The 19,093-nt window shown below is 41.4% G+C and overlaps 2 protein-coding genes across 4 annotated transcripts; both read right to left on the bottom strand.

The window, feature by feature from the left end:
- Positions 1–982: 982 nt before the first annotated feature.
- LOC124268560 (proprotein convertase subtilisin/kexin type 5-like) lies at positions 983–9,539 on the bottom strand. Of its 3 annotated transcripts, XM_046703572.1 has the most exons (4): positions 7,232–7,325; positions 3,841–5,383; positions 3,492–3,807; positions 983–1,798 (listed from the first exon to the last, which is right to left on the bottom strand). In XM_046703572.1, the coding sequence occupies exons 1-4, from the start codon at positions 7,236–7,238 to the stop codon at positions 1,727–1,729; spliced, it is 1,938 nt and encodes a 645-aa protein (XP_046559528.1). In that variant the 5' UTR covers positions 7,239–7,325; the 3' UTR covers positions 983–1,726. The 3 variants fall into 3 exon arrangements, with proteins under 3 accessions (XP_046559528.1, XP_046559519.1, XP_046559512.1); XM_046703563.1 differs by lacking the exon at positions 7,232–7,325 and adding an exon at positions 9,413–9,539 and having other exon boundaries at positions 3,492–5,383; XM_046703556.1 differs by having other exon boundaries at positions 3,492–5,383.
- Positions 9,540–17,920: 8,381 nt separating this feature from the next.
- LOC124268938 (acanthoscurrin-1-like) lies at positions 17,921–18,783 on the bottom strand. The gene is made up of 2 exons (XM_046703965.1): positions 18,468–18,783; positions 17,921–18,022 (listed from the first exon to the last, which is right to left on the bottom strand). Exons 1-2 carry the CDS (start codon positions 18,781–18,783, stop codon positions 18,006–18,008), a joined length of 333 nt encoding a protein of 110 aa, XP_046559921.1. The 3' UTR covers positions 17,921–18,005.
- Between the last annotated feature and the right edge of the window lie 310 nt (positions 18,784–19,093).

Genomic DNA, 19,093 nt, shown 5'->3' with positions numbered 1-19,093 from the left:
CACGTCAGCAGCTGTGTGTATTCCAGTGGTTAAGGTTCGTCTTTGATGTCTCTTGTCAAGATATTGCTAGCATATGTCAAAAAGCGGCCTAAAATCACATTCGCTACCTGGATCCCGCTTCACAAAGCTATCGTAGCGCTACGACTGCCGTACCTCCTATACTGTAACATTGACTTATAACAGTCGTAGCGCTACGATAGCTTTGTGAAACGGGTCCCTTGACTAGCAAAACACCACGCTTGCTTCTGTAACAACGCTAATATTGAATGGCATAAAATCCAAGGGAGACAACACAATTATATCCCCGCGCGGTGAAAACGTACCGATGAATTTCACTTTAAACAAAAAAGTAAATCACATAAAGTGAAATTAAGATTGAGAATCCTCATGATTTTACCTTGCCAATTGAACTTTTAAATCTCAGAATTTTATTCAACTTATGAAAAGCTGTTTAACAAACGATCATAGTTTCAAATCGCTATTATTGGTTTGTATTACAAGGGTGTACGAGAAGTAGTTGGAATAGTGAAACAAATGCACGTGCGGTACGTGATGAACGTTAACTTTGACTACCGTAGAAACCAACCCTTCTTGTTCTCGGGGTTTAATTTAATGTGCATACCCCTATGCAATACACACCAATAATAGCGATTTGAAACTATGATCGTTTGTTAAACAACTTTTGTCCTAAGTTGAATAAAATTCTGAGATTTTAATGTTCAATTGGCAAGGTAAAAATCATGAGGATTCGCAATCTTAATTTCACTTTATGTGATTTACTTTTTTGTTTAAAGTGAAATTCATCGGTACGTTTTCACTGCAAACACACTATAGTCAGTCTTACGGTTGAGATTTTCGCGACTCACGCAGTTGGCCTATTTTCTATTGCCAACCTGGGTATGATGAAACAGACTGTAGGTTGTCCCTATGGCGTTGCTTCAGCAATACTACGAGATCATCGATGAAAATGTCTGAACCTCACTATGATGGACTACTTTAATTGAAAATGTCGCAAACTATTTTAAAGCGTCCTCCTGATGCTGAAAGTCCCCCACTGTTCAAATCACGTCATCGTCATTTACACAATCTATGACGGTGCCAAAGCTGGTGCATACCAAGCATTGTCAATGAATTCAAAGCCACAGCCATGCTGTGCAGTCACAGACTTGTTCCGAGGAACAATGCCTTTAGTGGGTTTACTGTGACGTTTAGCCTTGATATTATCCCGGATTTGCCTAAGCAGGTTGGGATAATGGTCTGACCTGAGTGGTCCACAGATAGGAATTCTTTGGAATCCCAGAAAACCAAAGCCACCATTGCCAGCTGCCGAAAGAGCCCGAGAAGCGATGTAATGATGCTTGTTAAACAAAAGAATCACCTCCATGGTCGAGTGGGCAGGGTAATTGCCGAAGGAGGCTAAGCTCTGTGGTTAAATCCCTGACTGTGCCATACGTTACGAGATGGTACTTGCTTTTGCCCTGCCTGGCGTTAGGCACTAAGGGAGAAAACACGGATTCAGGTTTGGAGTCAACATAATGTATTTGAGTGGGTTATTTTAGTTAATTTCTGCATGGTATCCAAGTGAGTTAGCACGGAGTTGTTCCAACAGTCACAGCCACGAGGCTAGTTTGGTCAGTAATCTTGAACATGACGTTTAACCCTTGACACAGGAAAGTAGAAACTTCAGCATTTTACAACAGATGTAACAATTTCCATACACATCATGTCAACAGGAACTGTCTTCAGGAGGTGTCTCATTCAACACCATGTCGCCGTTCAACAGTAGTCCTCGGTCATCCTGAAAACAGTAACAAATATTGACGTTAATCATCTCAAATCAAACTCAAATACAGGATTCCATTCGAACCGCTATCTATTTCACGAAGACTGCTGACTTACTGGTGTGAAGAGGACCACTTTTCATGGATAGCCAACGTCTTTATTGCAATAGATGCGACGTTTCGGTGCAGATGCTAACACTGTTATCAAGCAAGTGATAACGTCAAGCAAGTGATAACAGTGTTAACATCTACACAGGAACGTCGCCTCCAGCTTCTAAATGCCACTTAAATACATTACTGGTGTGAAAAAGAATGCATTTAATTTACAAAATGTTTGCATAATTTTGGAGGATATTTGATTATCATAGAAACAGGATGAGTGAATGAGTGAACGGGTTTAGTGCAGTATTCAGTTATATCACGGCCTTCAACCACACCGTTTGATGAAACTGCAGAAATATTTACTCCATTTCTTCATGGTTACCATCTTTGTGGAGCCCACTAGCATGGGTATTGGCAGACCATGAGGAGGAATCTGGGATTGTAAAACGGTCAGTGGATACTGGAACCACAAACGGAGGAAACCCTGCAGTTTACCAGCCAATCAGAACTGATATTCTGGTGACAGACCACGGCACGTTATATAGCGTTCATCGTGGATATAACTGTCTTCCTGATCGACCTGACATTTACTAGGGGCGGTGGGGTAGCCTATAGTGGTTAAAGCGTTCGCTTGTCACGCCAAAGAACCGGGTTCGATTCCCCACATGGGTACAATGTGTGAAGCCCATTTCTGATGTCCCTCTGATATGGCTGGAATATTTCCAATAGCGGCGTACAACTAAACCCACTCACACACTGACATTTTACATTTTGACTGACTGACTGAGTTTAGTTTTACGCCGCTTTTAGCAATATTCCAGCAATATCACGGCGGGTTTTACATTTTGAACATATACGGCTTGAGTTCAGTGTTTATTGCGGATATAGACATCAGTTTGTTTCGGCTTCAGTTGGAAACTTCAGTTGCATCAAATCCAGCGTTCCAGCTTTCATGAGGTAGTTGTTAAATAATCGCGTTTGGACCAGACGAGCCGGTGGTTGATATAATGAGCAGCGGTCTAAGCCACCAGGGGTACAACGGTACGCCATGGACTAAGTTAATGAATGTGTACATCGGTTGCTTCCTACTATGTGGTTGCAAGGTACACATTCTAACGAGTGAGTGAATTGGGGGTATGTCAGCTTAAAGTTGTCGGAAAGTCACGGATGTGAAAAAAGGGGATCGTTTTAGTGACATCCATAAGCACAGATATAATGCTGACAAACTTGATAATGATCGAGGTGGAATGTAATTCGAACAGCTATGTACGCCCTAGGCGACTGGCTTAGTTTGTTGTTTATGTCCTAGCTATAATGCGGCGGTCTGTAAATAATAGAGTCTGGACCAGACAATCCTGTGACCAACAACATATGTATCGATAACAGCATATGTATCGATACGCAACTGGGATACGATGACATGTGTCAACCACGTCAGCGACCTGAACACCCGATCCCGTTAGTCGCCTCTTACGACAAGCATGGGTTATTGAAGGCCAAGTCTAACCCAGATCTTCAAGGGTACTGATGCGACTGGAAAAATCTTGCCCCTATACGTGATTAGAACGCACAATGATTCCATTATCCTCACGAATTAGCTGTACGTACCTGAGTGTGTGAGCGTCTCGCTGTGATTACTTTTCGGACAAAACAGAAAAGGAACGCAAGTATCAACAGAACTGCCACAACTGGCAATGCAATTGTCAGTGCCTCACTACTCGCATGGTGGAGTCTCCTTGAATGACTTGCCCTTCCAGTGGAGTTGAGGGTCGTCGGCATTTTGGTACTTGTGGGCAATGGGTTTGGTGTGGAGCCATGATCTGTTACTGATGGTTCTGTTGTGGAGCTATGGTTCGTCCTAGGTACTTCTGATGTTGAGCTATGGTTGGTTCTTGGTGCTTCTGTTGTGGAGCTCTGGTTTGTCCTTGGAGTTTTTGGTGTGGAACTCTGGTTTGTCCTATGTGTTTCCGGTGTGAAGCTATGGTTTGTCCCTGGTTGTTCCGATGTCGATACAGCCTGGCTATGCGTACAGTTCGCAGTAGCTTCATCTTGCGGACAGACAGAGTGACATGTCCTGTTCCAAACAAAGGCTGCTTCTGAAGGACAGACGCTGAGACATGTTCCGTTGTAGATTACAAATCCCATTGTCCTACAGGAGGAGTCTTTGACACATACAGAAGTATTCCAGATGAGGGTGTCAGTGGGGCAACTGGAGACACATTTACCTGTATCAATGAACGGAAAAGGTACTGGACATGTTTGTCTACATGTTCCATTGTAAATCAGAAATCCTTTGTCTGTGCAGTTCGTGATAGGTACACATGCTGAGTTGTCAACCACCCACCCTAAACTGGAGCACGTCTCTACAGGGACGCATGTTGAGTTGAGGGTCACCAATCCTTTCTTCGTACAGTTTTCCACAGGTATGCAAGTTGATTTGTCAATCACCCACCCCTTAACTGTACACTTTTCCACAGGTTTGCAAGTTGATTTGTCAATCACCAACCCTTTAACTGTACAGTTTTCCACAGGCATGCAAGTTGATTTGTCAATCACCCAACCTTTAACTATACAGTTTTCCACAGGTATGCAAGTTGAGTTGTCAATCACCCACCCTTTAACTATACAGTTTTCCACAGGCATGCAAGTTGAATTCAAAACAACCCTTCTGAGACGTATGCACTGACTGAAAGAAACACAAGTAGTTCCATTTACAAGAGTGTCGTCAGGACACAGTTCTAAGCATGTTCCATTGTAGATGTAGGGAGCATGAACCGGACACTTGGAAACACATGTGCCATTTGAAATGAACCTGGTCAAAGCCAGGCAGACTTCAGGCGATATACACAAAGACTGATGAACAACATAATCCAGTGGGCACGTCTCAACGCAAAAACCATCGTTATGAAAGTAAGTTTCATCAGGGCATTTAATCACACAGGTGCTGTTGTATATAAAAGCCGGCTTCTCGAGGCATTTGTCTGGTGTTATACACCGAGAGTTTGTGTCCAGGATGGTATTATCTGGACAAGAAGGGTGGCAGGTCACACCCTTGATGTACGGGGCCTCGCTGGGACATGACTGCAAACACTTCTGTTTGTATAAAACTCCTGAATATTCCGAATCACAGTGTTCTTGAAAGATGCACATCGTTCCGTTGATGTAGGTGTCTTTCGGGCAGATTTCGTAGCATCGGTGCAAATCACGGTAGTGGAATAACCCTTCTGCGCATGTCTTGACACAGGTTCCGTTATAGAGGATCCCGTTTGAATCTATGCACTCGTGTTGTCCTATACATTGTGTCCCTCTGGCGTAAGTAGGTGGTGGACAAGTGGTGTAGCAAGTGTTGTCCCTGTCGCAGAAGGGCTCTGCCTGGTCACACTTACAGGAGAATGTAGCGCATTGTACCGTTACAAGTAGGGAGAGGCTAGCCACAAGGAGGGAGTTTATATGGGTCATGATAACTGTTCCTGGTGTTGTATACATTCGCCCGATTTCATCTGAAATAAGGACAAAGCGGTTATGGCGAATTCGTTCAAAGAGAAGTGAACATCATGTCTAATGCCGCCGATGTTCTTCTGTTAAACTTGTAACGCATTGTGGTATTTAGTAGAGTCTGCTTTGATTACTTGTTGTTTAACAGGGGTTCCTTTCACGAAGCACTAAGGTGATCGTAAGTCACTAAGGTAACCTTAGTGCAATCTTAAAGAATGGGAGTTAAGGTTAACCTTAGTAAAGGTAGCTTCGTGAAAGTAGCCCCTGGTCTGTAAAGAGTCGGGTTTGGACCAGACAATCCATTGATCAGCAGCATGAGCATCGAACTACGCAAATGGGACCCGATGACATGTGTCAACCGAGTCAGCGAGCCTGACAACCCGATTCCGTTAGTCGCCTCTTACGACAAGCATGGATTGCTGAAGGCCAATTCTAACCCGGATCGTCAAGGGAATTGTATTTACACACACACACACACACACGCGCACGCACGCACAGATAGATAGATAGATAGATAGATAGAGATAGATAGAGAGTCAGTAGTTCAATGTGTATGAATAAACAAAGTATTATAGAGAAAAAACAGAAATAATTATTATAATATTAGTAGTAAGGAGAAGAAGAAGGAGGAAGAGTAGAATAAGAAGAGGAAGTAGAGGTACATCATCAACAACAACCACAAACCTAAAGAAACAATAAGTTTTAAAGGGATTCCAAAGGACCCATCAACAACCGACATTGAAATGTTCGCTTACAAAGTCCTACTCAAGTATTTGGGGATAACCATGAAGCTATACACATTTTATGAGAGAAGGAAGTGTAACAGCTGCAAGCTGTTGGTAAGATCGACGCCCATACACAGTACAGATTCTGCAGATCGGTGTATATTTCAATATAAGTGACCGTTCATAATTCATGGCTGGTGTGCGTGCGTGCGTGCGTGCGTGCGTGCGTGCGTGCGTGTGTGTGTGTGTGTGATATGATGATTTTAGGGGGGGGTTCACCCATTTCGTTCTGGGGAGCTAGGGGGGTCAGCAATTTTGTACACATGTACTAGGGGATCAGCAATTTTGTACATAAAGATATGTTTAAAATTATGCTTAGAAATTATGGGAAAGGGAGGGGGTCATTGATTTTGTACATGACATGCAGGGGGGTCACTTATTTTGTACATAAATTTGGGGGCATTCATAGTGTACAAGTTCTCCATAAAAATCATCATCCCCCACCCCCATCCCCAGCAATAAATTATGAACGGTCCCTAAGTGCGCGTTCCACAAAAACAAAATCGATTGCAGTCATGTGTAGTTGCGTAATGAACCACTGTATGAAATAAGGCCCGTCCGACCGCCCGAGACGGTCTAGATTTCTGACAGACGGTCTAAATTTACAGCTAGCCAGCCCGATGGTCTGGTAAAAAAATTAGATGTTTAATAAATCTTGGTGTCTGGTCTGGTTAAATTCATTTTGGGCCGGTAACATTTTTTGAAGTTTCCAGCCCTGATGTCTGACTGGGTTTTGGGCTTATTTCATACACCGAATGAACCGAACATAACTTGGACCTACTGAACAATAACTCGGTGCGCCTAGTGGCTGCAAGAGTTGTATGATCCCCAGGGAGTTGAGATTGATAACACGATGTGCCGTTGAGACTGACATCCAATGATCGAGGGAAAGATACCAGCGCCTTGAGCAAGCACTAGTTGCCTGGCTATGTGCGCTATATACATATCCTATAATAATAATAATAACAAAAAAGAGGCTTCACATTAGGAGAAATGAATTACACTATATTGAAGATGGATAGTACAAGGTAGTTAATATCGGCGAATATCACATTGGCCAGGCCTCACCTGACATCCGCCCATTTCAACTGTGGTGAACCACGCGGGGTGCATGCAGCACGCCGTTTAGTGTCAACGCAACCCTGCACGTGTACGGGGTCACGTGACCACAATTTCATGCGTGAAACCACCAACACGTGCGCAGAAGTTGCTGGTGATCAGAAAAAACAGGTTTACAATCGCTGAGAGATAAACAACCTTCATGCGACACCTTACAGATGTAAGGCATTACTTGACTATCATAACGGGTGATATGGACACATGATTGTCATAACGAGTGGTATAGACATGATTATCATAACGAGAGTTATAGGCAAATGATTATCATAACAAGTGGTATAGGCACATGATTATCATAACGATTGATATAGACACATGATTATCATAACGATTGACATAGATATATGATTATCATAACGAGTGGTATGGACACATGATTATCATAAAGAGTGGTATGGACACATGATTATCATAACGAATGGTATGGACACATGATTATCATAACGAGTGGTATAGATACATGATTATCATAACGAGTGTTATAGACACATGATTATCATAACGAGAGTTATAGACACATGATTATCATAACGATTGATATAGATACATCATTATCATAACGAGTGTTATAGACACATGATTATCATAACGAGTGGTATGGACACATGATTATCATAACGAGTGCTATAGACACACGAATATATCATAACGATTGATATAGATATATGATTATGATAACGAGTGGTATGGACACATGTTTATCATAACGAGTGGTATAGGCATATGATTATCATAACGAGTATTATAGACACATGATTTTCATAACGAGTGGTATAGATACATGATTATCATAACGAGTGTTATAGACACATGATTATCGTTACGAGTTGTATAGACACATGATTATCATAACAAGTTGTATAGACACATGATTATCATAACGAACGGTATGGACTCATGATTATCATAACGAGTGTTATAGACACATGATTATCGTTACGAGTTGTATAGACACATGATTATCATAACGAACGGTATGGACTCATGATTATCATAACGAGTGGTATGGATACATGATTATAATAACGAGTGGTATGGACACGTGATTACCATAACGAGTGGTATGGACACATGGTTATCATAACGAGTGATATAGACACCTTATTATCATAACGAGTGGTATGGACACATGATTATGATAATGAGTGGTATAGACACATGATTATCATAACGAGTGATATAGACACATGATTATCATAACGAGTGGTATGGAGACATAATTATCAGTACGAGTGTTATAGAGACATGATTATCATAACGAGTGGTATGGACATATGATTATCATAACGAGTGTTATAGACACATGATTATCATAACGAGTGGTATGGACACATGATTATCATAACGAGTGATATAGGTACATGATTATCATAACGAACGGTATGGAGACATGATTATGATATCGAGAGTATCCAGCCAATGATTATCATAACGAATGGAACAGACTCATGATTATCACAGCTAGAGTCATGACCCATGATTATTACAACGGAGGTTTAGATCCATGATTAATATTACCAAATAAATACTCGATGATGATAGTTGCATTTAGTTAACTGTGATATTTTGTTTCTGCGATCAACAAAAGACGAATAATTTGTCTCAAACATCATAAGTTACCTACAAAGATGTTCATGAATATACTTAATATCACAAATAATAATTAAGCCATGAATATTTAGAGCACATCACGTAAATGTATACTTTACATCCATTGACCACAAATGTACATGTCCTCGTGGATCACTCCTATTCAATATACTGCCTACCTTTCGAGCTACATGACTACTTCCATCTTAAACGTCCCCTTTGACACAAGGCACAGTGTGACATAGAACGCAGTAACATCACATTAACAGCTAGTTCTGAAAGTTCAAATTTCAAATGCAATCTATTTAATAATGGACATCCGTATAAACGAGTGCCCTGTATAACACAATACAGCTGACTCTAGACTCCGTGTCTTTTGTCCAGAATACCAGGGGGTCTCATCACACATTCGACTAACAGAGACAAACAAATAGTGATATATTACAAATATTTATAAGACAATAAAAATCCCCTACACTAACATTTGATATGAATGATTAAACGTGGCACAACACTTAGTAAATACAACGTATTTCTTACCATAATTGGACTTTCTGGACTTCGTTCGTTAGACTGTGTGTATGTGACGTTCTAAAGACTGACGGTTGCCCTATTAATAGATAGATCATAAATGCAACATTCCTAGCCTGTTATGTATACATCCAACACTGACGTCGGTAGTGTACTGCACGACGTCCATTGTTAAAGTGTATTGAAGCAGCACAATGGGCGTCGTGAATGCATGCTGAATCATTAAGTATTGTCGTTCTGTGAGCTCGTATATATACTACCCATCAAAAGTTTAGACTCACTAGTGTAAATGTATCCACTTACTTCTGTCAACTGTTCTAAACTAGATTTTGCAAAATATTCCATACTGTTAAAAGGTACTGTTTACACATGAACTGATGTATTTTAAAACAAATTCGTAATGTTGAAAAGATTATTGACATAAATCAATAAATGATGGAACTCAGTGAAAAAAGACAAATTCATAACAAAACTTTACACAAAAACGCAGCTGGTCACATGCACGATATTTGCACATGCTTTTTAGCAACTTGCTGCATTATCGTGCAATTCATCAGCATAAGGTTTGCAGTTGGTTCCCCGAAGTTAGTGGAGAAATTCATCTTCGATGTAACCATACACATATACATGACAGATAGTGACTGCTTTGAGGGAGTCTAAACTTTTGATGGGTAGTATTTGACTGTGTTCCTTAACTCGGCAATACTTCAATGGCATGCTGTTTTAAGCTACAGTCCCTAGTATTTCAACTGAAGGCGTTTGTGGGTGACTTTAGTTTTACGCCGCTTATAGCAATATTCCAACACCACAACAGCGTGGGACATCATAATTGGGCTTCACACATTTTACCCATATGGGCCTCGAACCCGGGTCTTCAACACAACCATTAAGCCACCCCACCTAAAGGAACAGACTGTATATTTAGAATGTCAACGCCTGAGGATACCTTGGTTTGAGGATCCAACGAGACAGAATCTATTCGACATAAAAGGCAAAATATCAGTTAAAATATAAACTTTCGTAAAGTTCATTTTAATTCAGATTGGCTGAACGGGTGACGTGTCATTGTATTTATTACACATTGAATGTAAAAAATCAAACCATGCCCATCATAGCGGGCTGCTTTTACCGCTACGAATTCTCGGAGAATCCCATTTAGAAGCAAAGTGATTCTTTTTCTGTTTACCCGTATCATTTGCAGTGTGCGAAATAGTTTCCCAATTTTACTAGCCAGTCGGGCTAGCTATGCCTGAAAGTTACTAGCCCACAAAATAATTCCGAAATTTGAATGAAAAAACTAAGCAAAAGATTACAAAAATAGATGAGAATAAGATATTGTCATCAATAAGCTGCTAATATGATGAACATTTTTATCAGGCCATAATCTTGCGTGATTTAAAAGTATATTTTAACTGAACACGTCGGAGAGTCATATATGTACAAAATGAGCACATGAAAATTCACTAGCCAGTCGTGCCAGTGACTGTGGAGATTTACTGGCCCGACTGGATTTTTACTAGCCACAGGCTAGCGGGCCAGTGGCTATTTCGCACACTGAATCCTTTGTACTCGGGGCATTATAGCGATATTGGTACATATTCAGGATCGTTCAAACCACCTTTCGACACCTCTTGTTCCCCTAGGTCACACATATGTTCGGGGTTTATTCCAAAGTGGTATGTTTTAGTTTCGTCTACCCGTTTTCAGGAAACCAATGCTTGACTTTGGTGGTTACTGACTATATCATTTAAACTATATAGCCGCCTTCTTCCTACCATGGGCGTGGGGTAGCCTAGAGGTTAAAGCGTTCCCTCGTCACGCCGAAGACCCGGGTTCGATTCCTCACATGGGTACTATGTGTGAAGCCAATTTCTGGTGTCCCCCGCCGTGATTTGGCTGGAATATTGCTAAAAGCGGCGTAAAGCGGCAATCACATCTTGCGGACACGTACCCGTGAAGATCCGGGTTAGCATGTGCCTTCAGTAACCCATGCTTGTCGTAAGAGGCGACTAACGGGTTCGGGTGGTCAGGCTCGCTGACTTGGTTGACACATGTTATCGGTTCCCAATTGCGCAGATCGACGCTCATGATGTTGGTCACTGGATTGTCTGGTCCAGACTCAATTATTTACAAACCGGCGCCATATAGCTGGAATATTGCTGAGTGCAAACTAAACTCACTCACTCACTCCAACAATATCACGGCGGGGGACACCAGAAATGGGCTTTACACATTGCACCCATGTGGGAAATCGAACCTGGGTCGATATAGCTGGAATATTGCTGAGTGCGGCGTAAAACTAAACTCACTCACTCACTACGGATACGCAAATAGTTGGCCGTAGTAGGGGATGAACGTAGTAGATCGTAGTAGACCCGTGCTTGACCTTAGTTAAACGTAGTTACACGTACATTGTATTTAAGCGTAGTTCAACGTGGGGATTCGAACCCGGGTCTTCGGCGTGACGAGCCAACGCTTTAACCACTAGGCTACCCCACCGCCCTACTATTCTACTAGTTGTGTACGTTTCATCAAAGGTTAATACGTGAGTCACTGTTTATGTTCCTCCTATATAAAGATGACGTCGTGATGTAGCAGAAATACTGCCCAAAGGCGGCGTAAAATACAACTCACTCACTCTATAATAAGAAGTCGGTGTGGTGTATCTGGGCGCCAGGTCCAAAACAAAACAACAAACGGTAATCATATTTTGTGGACTGCACACAAACAGGTCAACATGACAAGTATCGATTACGTGTTCAGTATGGTAGTAAAGATCGATTGTTTACGTGAATCGTTTGAGGCGACACAGCGAAATGTGCATTATTGACTTAGAGGGAATCGACTGCTTCCAGTGTTAGGTACTTACGACTGCTGGTTTAACGTTTTAGATATTGTGTAACCGACTCAGTTTTTATAAATCGACAGTATAAATTTCAAGACAAGTTTATCGAAGAGGAAAATTATGTTATTAAAAGAAATGTCGGATGCTGTATTGTCATTCCGAGCTTCAAACTTACTATCTATGAACTGGGGGTCTCGCAAACTGTCACTACAATACACAAGGTTCAGAGTTCAGTTCCACGATTAACTTTATGCCTGAGGAAAAAAAAGTGTGTTTGGTGTTTTTTCCAATTACATCGGGAACAGACTAGCCGGACACACCAATCCACATCGTTTTAATGGTTGTGTGTCTCTGTGTGGTGTGTGTTTGTGTTTGTGTGTTGCTCAGTCTCTCTCTCTCTCTCTGTCTCTCTCTCTCTCTCTCTCTCTCTCTCTCTCTCTCTCTCTCTCTCTCTCTCCTCTCTCTCTCTCTCCTCTCTCACCTCACTCCTCCTCTCTCCTCTCTCTCTCTCTCTCTCTCCTCTCTCTCTCTCCTCTCTCACTCTCCTCTCTCTCTCTCTCTCTCTGTCTCTCTCTCTGTCTCTGTCTCTCCTCACTCTCTCTCTCCTCTCTCTCTCTCACTCCTCACTCTCTCTCTCTCTCTCTCTCTCTCTCTCTCACTCTCTCTCTCTCTCTCTCTCCTCTCTCTCTCTCTCACTCTCTCTCTCTCTCACTCTCTCTCTCTCTCTCTCTCTCTCTCTCTCTCTCTCTCTCTCTCTCTCTCTCTCTCTCTTGGAGTAGTGGTTGGTTATCGTGCCTTCAAAAAAAGAATAGGCCAAAAAAGGGGATTATTTAACGTATTTAAGTGTACATAAGTCGATTAAGCTTGAACGTAGATGAAGGTAATTCGATAAATGGATGAACATATATATTGTTGTCATTGTCAGCATTAATTCACTCCACTCACTGCACATGTGTGGACACAAGGGTCAGTACCTGGTGAGCCACCCCTTCCAGCCGTCACTGCTCGACACCGTCTTGCAAGGGATTGCACAAGTCGTCGGATTTTTGCTTGGTGAATTCTTTGCCATTCTTTCTGCAACGGGTTGGCAAGTTCTGCAAGTGTCTGTGGACGATGGTGGCGTTTACTGACGCGTCGATCAAGTTCGTCCCATACATGCTCGATCGGGTCCAGATCAGGCGATCTAGAAGGCCAGGGAAGTACATTGACGTTTGCATTGACGAAATAGGGCCTCGCTACACGAACGGTGTGGTGTCGAGGGTTGTTGTGTTGAAACAGCTCCCTCTGGTGGTTAAAATTTGTGAAGGGGTGAGGTCGCAGGATTTGGTCAGTGTAGCGATTGGCTGTAAGATCGCTTTGAACCACCACCAGCTCAGATGTACCCGTGTAAGACATGGCTCCCCACACCAAATCCGTCTATCTGTCGAACGCCGTTCGGTGCAAAATGTTCATGTTGACGTCGATAGATACGTTGTCTCCCATCCCGTCGTTGCAGAAGGAAACGCGATTCATCGCTGAACCGAACGCGTTCCATGCGTTCCCCAGATTCTATGCCTGTACCCTGTTGCACCATTGGACACGTCGTTGTCGGTGTAGTCGTGTCAGGACAGGTCCAAGTTTTGGTCGATATGATCGAATTCCCACTTCTCTCAGACGATTTCTGATGGTTTGGTCAGAATTTCTTCGAAGTACAGGCACCTGTCCTACAGTGTCCGTTGCTGTAGCAAATCGGTGACGTAGGTGAAACACCCGGATGAATCGGTCCAGAGCAGGAGTGGTCACTCTGGGTCTTCCACTTTTGGGACAATATTAGGTCGAACTGAAGCAGGTATATTGATGTCATAATCGAGATATGGTGCTATGGTGGACGTTGAAGTATTTTGCAACGGCAGACTGGGACTTCCAAACGTCCAATGTCGATATTTCGGTCAGTAGCATTCAGTCTTAGCATATTTTACGTCGTAAATTTCACAATTTAATTATGACTTTGATTTGGCTCTACTGATGTGTCCGACACAGTGCACGTGCATTACGTGGAAAACATTTTCTGCATGCACTTTTTATGTATCGTTTTCATGTTTTATGATATTATTTACAAGCACATTTTGGGATGCGTTTGCGCGCAATACACAACAACCTCGACATGATTTACGAGATTTAAACATTGTAATTGTTAAATGATGATTGCTGTCAAAATATATCGAAATGAACTGCTGAAAACTGTTTCTTTATCCTTTTTTAAGAGTTTATTTGTATTTTACTACGAAAGCGTAATGTACTATATAACATATGTTACATTTGACCACTTTAAAAATTATGTGATGACATAGACGTTATGACTTTAAAACTCATTAATGTAATTACGCTACGACAAACCACTTGTCGACCTTTGTAACTTAATTCCGTTATCATGATTATTTAGGTCAAAACGATATTCCCACTTCACACTGTCCTCCTTTTGACACAGCCGGCCATCTGCAGTAGTTGTAAGTGCTAGCTGTTACATTTCTGGCGCCATGACAATGCTGGAATATTGCTCGCTCGCATGCCATCGTATCCCTACTACATAGGTGATAGTGTCAGTCACTGGATTGTCTGGTTCAAACTCGATTATTTACAGAATGAAATGTGCTGAATGTGGTATTAAGAATAAACAACACACAGAAAATTCGGGAAGATAAATCAGGGAATTGGCCATTAGACTTTCAATGAAATACATTGGATAGTCAAAATACCCGAAACTTAAAACCACATCAGCAAGACGGGGGACACCATTGGTGCTGATGTGTATGCGTCCTTCTTGTCAAAATACGCAGCCCTGAGTTTCACATAGGTCCTTTCAATGAAGGCCAGCATTTTACACATTGTTTTCACTCAGATTTCATATCTTCACATATATTTTTTAGTGACCAATATTTGATATGTGCTAAACAAATTGTTTCAGATACTTCAAATGTACGTTGTACTATAGTCAAAGTGACTCCTTCAATATGACTGCATTCCTCATCCCACTCGTGAAGATCCGGGTCAGAATTGGTCTTCAGTCACTTATGCTTGTCGTAAGAGGCGAATAACGGGATCGGGTGGTCAGGCTCCCTGACTTGGTTGACACGTGTCATCGCATCCCAGTTATGCAGATCGATGCTCATGATGTTGATCACTGGATTGTTTGGTCCATACTCGACTATTTACAGACCACTGCCATATAGCTGGAATATTGTTGAGTGCGGCGCACAACAACGAACATATGATGTACTATCTCGGGTTCAAATCTCATGTTTGTCCTGGTTTTGGTCCCCGCTTTTTCTGCACCGTACCAAATCTTATTTGTTGCACTGGTTGCCCGAGAACTTTGATCAGGAATATCCTACAGTAAGTTGATGCGTCGTAATATACTGAACATCAGGGGTCAAATCAAAAAGTCAACCGCCATTTGCATTGACACATGCAGTTCAACGTCTCCTCATTGAGTCAATAAGCGTCCGAATAGAGTTCTTGAGGATGGTATTCCACTTCTGCAGTAGTGCAGCCTCAACTTCCCGGATGTTTCGCATCTGTTGTCGCTGCGAAAGACTTTGACCAATTTCGTCCCACAAGTGCTCCATGGGGGATACATCTGGCGACTGTGCTGGCCAATGAATAACCTGGATTTGTTGCTGGGCCAGATACTGCATGGAAAGTCTTGTTGTGTGTGCCCGTGCGTTTTCCTGTTGAAAAGTATGGACATTTTGGTGGTGATTGAAGACAGATACGATGTGATTCTGAAGAATCTGCTCACGGTAATAAAGGGCATTAACTCTCCCTTGACAAACATGAAGGCAGTCCTGTGATTGTAATTTATTCCACCCCACGCCTAACGATGGTGGAGGGGCCAAGTCCAAGTTGTCGAGCAATATCCCTGATGCTGGTGCCAACCTGAATCATGCCTAGTGCACGTTCTCTTCGTGAGGTGTTAACCTCGGCATCTCTGTCCTCGTTTCACAATCGTTAGTGAAGCAATGAGAATCGTTTCTCATACACCCGCTTTTAATGTCACAGTCAGTATGATTTCAGAATGAAATTCGCGCTCTTTTCGTGGCTAGGCTGCATGTTGATGCATTTTGGAATTAAGAGTCATACTGTGGACAGGAATTTGTTTCTAAAGCATTTTTTTCAACTGGACATGCCCTTCGACTTCATGTTAGTTCTATTCATTTATCATTGTCATGCTGAAATCCATCTTGATGAAAATATGGACAATTTTAGACTGGTGCGTTTTCAATGATGTTCAGTATATAACTAAAAGCTGTTCAAATGGGCGTGTACCAACTCTTTACACCAGAAAACACGATACGGTAAAATACTGTTACTACGAACCCAGAGGAACAAGTATCTTGAATTCGTAATGATGCATAGAGCTACTAGTATATGGATATCAACTTGACAGCTTCATAACGGTGTAAGCTTAGGAGTCTACAGCGAAATTTGTTATCCATAAAGTTGTTTGCTTCATTAATAACCATTGCAATATTTCGACTTAAATATACAGCAAGTGGCCATAGGCTGGTCTAGAGCTATAACAAATAAAGCCGTTTTCATTTGACATACGGGTACATAAGTCCGAAAACATTCAAAGTCAATTTAAATCTATCCAACCTTTTTAATGGTAGAATATGTGTCTTTTTAATGTATGGCTAAATGTGTCTAAACTTCTAACGGCTGAAGGGATGGTGTAAATGCAGCTAGGGTCCATGCAGGAAGCGAATGTGCCCCCATGGTTCCTAGTATGGTGATCTACCTTCAGTTGTTGGCAATCTATAGCCCGTTTTTACATTGTCTTGTCATTTCTATAGTCCGTTTGGCTCAAAAGCGGACCGATGAATTGCAATCTAACTCGAAAACTAATAAACATAAAATACTCAATGAAACGCTGATCATAATCAAAACATCATACCCACTCTGTGAGGTTTTGGCATAATTTTTGTCCTAAAACTAAAAAAGTTGTTTAACAATCTATCATTAAAATATTGACACAGTTCACTATTTGTTACGAGGAGGAGTGCAGAGAAAGGGACAGCCAGGGATTAGAGAAGCACGTGCACAAGTGCCGACAAAGTTATTGATTCAGTAACCTGTGCTGTGCCGTCTCCATCCTTTCTCGCACACCTAGCTGTCCCTTTCTCTGCACTCCTCCCTCGTAACAAATAGTGAACTGTGTCAATATTTTAATGATAGATTGTTAAACAACTTTTTTAGTTTTAGGACAAAAATTATGCCAAAACCTCACAGAGTGGGTATGATGTTTTGATTATGAGTATTTTATGTTTATTAGTTTTCGAGTTAGATTGCAATTCATCGGTCCGCTTTTGAGCCAAACGGACTGTAGTTAAAATGTTTCAGATTTAATTACTAATTTTAAATGGATATCTGTGATATACTAGTAGTTTTACTGTTCTTCGTCAACAGGCTTTTAATTTCTAATTTCATTGATCTATAATACAATTATTAATTGTTTTCGTCACGATATGGCTGAAGCATTGCGGATGTAACGATAAATATTAACTCACTCACTCACTCACTCACTCATTTGACATACCACAGTGTTCGTATAGCTGATTCATAAAAATAGTAATGTTGCTTTTACCTGTTCTTCAGGCGTGACAACATGGCAAGGAAATGACTCGAGTTGTTTATATACTTCAGTGTTTATTTGGCACATAAGATGATTGGTACAATAAATAGACATAAATATCGATGAGAGTGGCGTCAGTTCGATCCTCAATAGAAGCCATAGCCTGAAAGACAAAATACAAATCATGAATTCACCATGAACATAGGGCGACATGGACGACGATGGAAGCATGACACTTATACTTATCATACATAAAGTATCAAACAACTTTTCCATGTTGTTTTTTCTGTTCGATGTTTTTAAAAAACTTCCTTTTAGAAGTATGTTTTCTGGGGTTTTAACATGTCGATTGTTTGAGCACACAACAATTGATTTTTCAAAAATAAATAGAATTCTAATCGATATTTGCTTTCATATAAATATTTTATTTAAAATCTACGAGTGGGAATAGGCGTGCAATATAATGAAACCTACCTGTAAATATTAGCAGAAATATAAACATTACCTGTACATATTAGCAGAATGCAAGAAAAATTATCAAGTTTTTTTCGGCTTAATAAATGATCGGCTTGGATAAATACATAAAAACACTGAGTTTCTCGACGTACCTTTCCCAAGTCCAAGGCCGGTTCCAAATCCTCCGTAGTGGCCTCCCATGCCGTACAGACCGCCGATGTTGCCAAGTCCTCCGTACAGACCGCCAAAGTTGCCAAGTCCTCCGTACATTCCTCCCATCATTCCGTACTTCCCGCCATAGATACCTCCGTATTGTCCCAGGCCCCCGTACAGTCCTCCCAGCATTCCGTTACCGTACGCACCCCCGTACGGATAGCCGATGGCGCCTTTGCCGTACATGCCGTAGCTCACAGGCTCGGCGAGGGCGGCGACAGCCAGACAGAGAACAAGGGCGATAACCTTCATCATTTTTTATTATCTGTTAATGAAAATATGAAAAAAAGAGTCACGTGTAATTCTCCATTCATAGCTATCATCATATGATCTGTTAATGAAAATAAGAAATACAGGGTCACTTACGGAAACATTCATCAAGTAAATACGAATTTTATATTGAATTTGCGTCAAAAACAATCATTACATTGATATAAATGTGTCCAACAAAATACAAGTTTTTGCCAACTACTGTTCCAACACATTCAAGCAATAACGGTGGAAATGAAATAATATCATATAGTTTAGCAGTCTGCCACCGCAAAATCGTGCGTCAAAGATTTGA

This window comes from Haliotis rubra, unplaced genomic scaffold (genome assembly GCF_003918875.1).
Source record: "Haliotis rubra isolate DU_JTF1 unplaced genomic scaffold, ASM391887v1 Scf101, whole genome shotgun sequence".
Classification (NCBI taxonomy): Eukaryota; Metazoa; Mollusca; class Gastropoda; order Lepetellida; family Haliotidae; genus Haliotis; species Haliotis rubra.
This window is presented reverse-complemented; position numbering and strand designations above follow the sequence as displayed.

What these genes read in the sequence shown, in the direction of transcription:
- LOC124268560 (XM_046703556.1), bottom strand. An exon ending in CGAGACGCTCACACACTCAG is followed by an intron (nt 1,799 to 3,491) that starts GTACGTACAGCT and finishes TACTGTTTTCAG; the next exon opens with GATGACCGAGGACTACTGTT.
- LOC124268938 (XM_046703965.1), bottom strand. Translation starts at nt 18,783, where the DNA reads ATGATGAAGGTTATCGCCCTTGTTCTCTGTCTGGCTGTCGCCGCCCTC.